Genomic DNA, 4,925 nt, shown 5'->3' on the forward strand with positions numbered 1-4,925 from the left:
GGCCAACCAAGTAAGTGGCTCTACTATTGACTTGGTTGGACAAATTGTGTGATGTATGATGGCGCATGTCCCGTTGTCCTTGCTCATGTCAGGTTTATGACTGCTATGCTATGTTATACTATACTATGTTATGTCATGTTATGCTATGTTAAGCTAGATTGTGACATACCATGTTTATAAGTTATGCTATAATATGATTATGCTATCTTGTAGAATCATATTTATGATATTGAATTTATGATGCATAAACCTCCTTGCACCATTCCATGTACAATATGTCAAGTATGAAAGATATGATAAGAACTGTGTATGCATGTTCCTTAGGCTCGTTATGTTATGTATGAGTGGAGGTTTGAGTTGCATCATAAGCTTATCTCATGATTTTAAGCTATGGGGACCTCATGCATTTTTACATGTATCATGTACATTGAGATACTTCCCCGTTATGATTAGTGTGGATGTGTATTTTACCGTATTTATGTTCGCCATGATATCATGCAGGCCCTTCCCTTCCATGGTGTTTGGAGAAAACCCAAGTCAGTGAGTACGTATACGAGTCCTTCATGTGGGTCCATGTGTGCATGCATGGGCCGTGTGTGAGGAAGTACCACACATTCAACTCTACCTAGACTAGAAAGTGGAACCTAAGGTCATGCTACATAATTTTAAAAGGATAGGTCCCATCATGATTGCTTGTGTATGCATTTTTCAACCCCAACAATAGGGTTACTTACTGAGCATTTCTTAAAATACTCAAGTTACGTGCTAATCTTATTTTTCATGTAAAGGAAATGCACCCCTGCACGGATGACAACGTTGTTGCAACAGCCATAGAAGCAAAGTTAGGATAATAGCTTTCATTATTTTCCTTTAAAAACTCGTATACGACATCATTTCGAAACTTTTAATGATCCTTCCACACATAATAGTCATGTCATGTAATGCATGTAGTGACGTCTCTATCTAAGTATGAAAAATAGGAGTGTTGCACTCTATAAGCATTCGATATACCATGCAAAAGGATAAATCAATAGGGCAGATGAAGCTATGGTTTGAAGAAAAACGCTACATCGAACTTAAATGTCACGAGAAACTTTCTTGTATTTAGATTTGTAAACTAAGATCATCTAAGTAATTTATTCCGAAAGAAAATTTCTTTCTCTTGATCTTAATCCTCATGACAAATCTGATCTAACTCTTCCTCAAGTAGAAATCATGTGTTTGCATTTGTGATATGAGTTCGTAGATCCAATTTTTATCAAAACGAGATCGAACCCAATTGTCATGTCAAATCATTGATATGATCAAAGATGTTGCTGAATAACATCAAAGAAATAAAAACAAGGTTCAATCTCCGCACTAAAATTCAAGATGTTGTTGATCTCCACACTCGTAAAAATAAATGAAAATTTTTGTGAAGAGGAAGAATGAAATTCAGGCAGCCAATTTGAACTGGACAAAGAATTTTGTTCGTTATCAACAAGCCTCTCCCCTTCAGATACAGATGAAAGACTGCATGGGCTTTCGCTCTAACCCTAAACAAATGAATTGACGAAGGGAAACGAAGTATCGAGAGGAAGTAGCTTGACTCAAAGAAGAGAGGGAGTAAGTAGCTCGAGATAATTCCAAGAGGACTGACTAGATCAAGACTAGGAGAGATGATCCTAAGGACAAGAAGAAATTGAATCCATACACTCAATCCATTGCTTCTACCCCTCCCCGATGTAGCCAGCCCAGAACTCAGACTCAAATTTTAGCCACTATGGTTCAGACAATTGAGTGAAGGTTGGAAATTGGTATCTCGGGTACGGTAATAAAATGATCCCATATTCCAGAAGGGACCGAACAATGGAAAACCTTCGTTGAGTAATGGGAAGCGGGCCCCGCAGCCCCTAAAGCCCCCAACTCCATAAACGTAGATAAAATTCAGCGAAATCTCCGCTACAAAGCGTTTTTCTTCGTTCAAATTTCAAATCCCCAATTCCTCAATTACAAAAATCCATTCCCTCTCTAATTTCTTTCAATTTCAATTCCAAATTAGGGTTTTCAGAGAAGGAAGATGAAAGCATCTCTGAAATTCCGCGAAGATCAGAAGCCATTATTGAGAGCCAAAGTCCCTCTCAGCATTCTTGGCCTCCCTTTCCAATCCGCCATAGCCGCCGGCACCGCCAAAGACCTCTCTCTCAACCTCTCAACCCTCTTCGAATCCGGCCCCTCCTTCAAACTCTCTTATCGCCCTAACGATTCTTCAAATCCCTTCTCAGTAATCGTCAAAACTGGAATCGGCTCCTTCGGCTCCCCGATCTCTTCGCCTATGCTCATGAGCGCCGAATTCGACCTAATCGGCCGTGGAAACCCCTCCTTCATGCTCCATTTCAAGCCGAAACTCGGCGATTTCTCGATCAAGAAATCGCAGTCCTCCTCGATGATGTTCCAGAAGGTTCTGAAATCGGAGGAGGAATCTGTGGATGTTAGAAGTGCTGTTTCGAAGGCGGTTTCTGGTTTGGAAGTGGCTGCTAGTACGGCGGTTCCGATTCTGAGTTGTGCGGCGGTGAGGTTCCGATGGGGGCTTAAGGTCCCAGCGGCGGAGGGGATGAAGGTGAGTGGTGGGATTTCGTTTCGGGCGGCTCCATTGCTGTTGCTGGATAAGATCGGGATCGAACACGTGGAGAGTGGGGATTCGAGATCGGAGAAGGGTAGTTTCGGAAATGAGGATTTGGATTTGGGTTATTTTTCAGTGAAGCGTCAGTTCGATGTTTTGCAAATGGAGAATGGGCTTTTGAAAAGGGGGATTGAGGATTTGAGGAAGCAAATGAAATTGTTTTCCAATTCCGGCGACTCCGACCGGAAGGCGGCCCGGCGGTTTAAGGACAGAAAGGCGCCAGAGTTCCCCGGTCTTGATGGGCCACCGTCGGTGGAGGCGGTGGCCGCCGAGGAAGGCAGCAGCGTTAGTGCTTGAAATTCGCCGATACGACAAGCGTCAGTTTAAATGTGTAAACCGACCTTTTTTTACCAACTATTTTGTTTGATAATGGTGTAGTTATAGATGTCCGTTTATCCCGCGAGATTAGAGCCTTCTAAAAATTTCTTTATCCGTGTTCCTGCCCTAGCTCAATTCTCTATCCCGTAAATTATTATGGTTAAATTGGAAAATTGATTGTCATAGTTTTTTGAAATAGAAATTAAATTTAAATATAAGCATCAAAATTTTTTTTTTTAAAACAAGACAGTACCAATTCTAAAGCAAGCCAGCTGCACAACTCTATTATTGCCCTTTGTCTTCTTATTGAATTAAATCATCAAATTGGGGACATGTCTGACCTTTTGGATTAAGATTTCCCGCTTTCATCCTTCAAAATTCTAATTTTAAATCATAAATAATGTTCGAGATTGATTTTAGAATCGGATTAGAATTTGAAATCCAGATTCGGCACCTAATGGTCATAACATTCCTCTACATCTTTATTAGGTTTCGGATCCGAATTTTGAATCTTAATCTCAATCCTAGACGTGGGAGCGCTACAAAATGGTATTATAATTGTACCTCTCTGAATAAAATGTGGTTTTGGGACGGATGAACCTAGGTGAAAGCTAATGAGCATGTGACACTCGAGTGAAGAAAGGGTACATGAATGAACTAAGACCACATATGAATGAAAGTGATCACGTGGATAGATGACTAAAAAACACTTATTGAGGTCAAGAATTGCAAGCACATGCAAATACTCAACATGAATAATGAGACATAAGTTCATGATCGGTTTTGTGCCTTCACACGACTCATGCACATGCACAATATTATACTTTCTAGGTCTGACTATGGGCTTGCAAACAATCATACAGCTAAAATCAGAAAAAATGAACAGATATCCCATTAGCATCATACATTTCAATAACTCATAATTTAAACACCTTCGTACATGTTATTCATACATTAAGCAATTCATCCAATTAAGTCCGTAGGAGACTAATATTAAGTTCGCTTATCTTAATGAGCGATTGTGTTCTCACATTAGCTAACCGTCACTTAGGTTCAACTTTAATGGAGTCTAGCTTTACCTATGACCTTTAAAACATATGGGATTTGATCCTAAAACTCGTTCATTAAGCTATAACCGCTTAATTAACTCTAGATTACCTCCAAACCGTTAGAAAAATTCATAAACTAGCTAAAACAAAAGGTAAACTGGCCCGAAAAACTTTTAATTGGACTTGATTCAAATCAAAATGACCTTAACTGATCCGAATTGGCCTTAAACAAGCTTTCATCAAAGGGGATTAAGTCAAACCAGAGCTAGATGCACTAAACTGAAACAAAGTTGGATGCACGAGAATCAGAGTTAGTGAGCCAAATCGAAGGTTGCTCAATGATTTGTAACACTCGAGCCCGACACATGTAAGTTTTCCTAATTTTTCTTTAATTTCTAAACTTTTGAAATTTTATCGATGGATTTAGAGGCAGAATTTCACGAAGGCAGGAAAAAATGCCCGAAATATCTCCACGGACCTAGAAATAAATAAATAAATATACAAGAAAAATTAGACTACTTAGGTCAAAGTCAACCAAATTTGGCCCCTCTTGAAATAAATATACAAAGTTGGCCAAGAATCAAGACAGAAATTAGAGTTTTGGGACACCTTAAATTTCGATAAGAATGAATAAACCCTAAAGTTTGAACGCGTTTATTATGATATGTAGTTGCCTAAAAATTATAAGAAAATTACATCTGAAACGTTGAATTAGAGATCAACAACTCTTAAGAATGAACCAAATAGTTTCGAGTTTTGAATTAGAAGTTATAAAAACCTAAAGAAATTATTTTGAATCGCTCAATAATCGAAAATCTAGAATGTGGAAATTGCATGTGGGTTACGTTGAGGACATGCAGCGGTCGGAAGAGTGCAAAATGTGTTCAGGCATATGG

At 39.1% G+C, this 4,925-nt stretch overlaps 1 protein-coding gene across 1 annotated transcript; it reads left to right on the top strand.

Annotated features, from left to right (window-relative positions):
- Positions 1 to 1,862: 1,862 nt before the first annotated feature.
- On the top strand, positions 1,863 to 3,115 carry LOC111439886. The gene has a single exon (XM_023077354.1). The coding sequence runs from the start codon at positions 2,060 to 2,062 to the stop codon at positions 2,957 to 2,959; it is 900 nt and encodes a 299-aa protein (XP_022933122.1). The 5' UTR covers positions 1,863 to 2,059; the 3' UTR covers positions 2,960 to 3,115.
- Positions 3,116 to 4,925: the final 1,810 nt, after the last annotated feature.

Source organism: Cucurbita moschata, unplaced genomic scaffold (genome assembly GCF_002738365.1).
Source record: "Cucurbita moschata cultivar Rifu unplaced genomic scaffold, Cmos_1.0 Cmo_Scf00113, whole genome shotgun sequence".
Classification (NCBI taxonomy): Eukaryota; Viridiplantae; Streptophyta; class Magnoliopsida; order Cucurbitales; family Cucurbitaceae; genus Cucurbita; species Cucurbita moschata.

What these genes read in the sequence shown, in the direction of transcription:
- LOC111439886 (XM_023077354.1), top strand. Translation starts at nt 2,060, where the DNA reads ATGAAAGCATCTCTGAAATTCCGCGAAGATCAGAAGCCATTATTGAGA.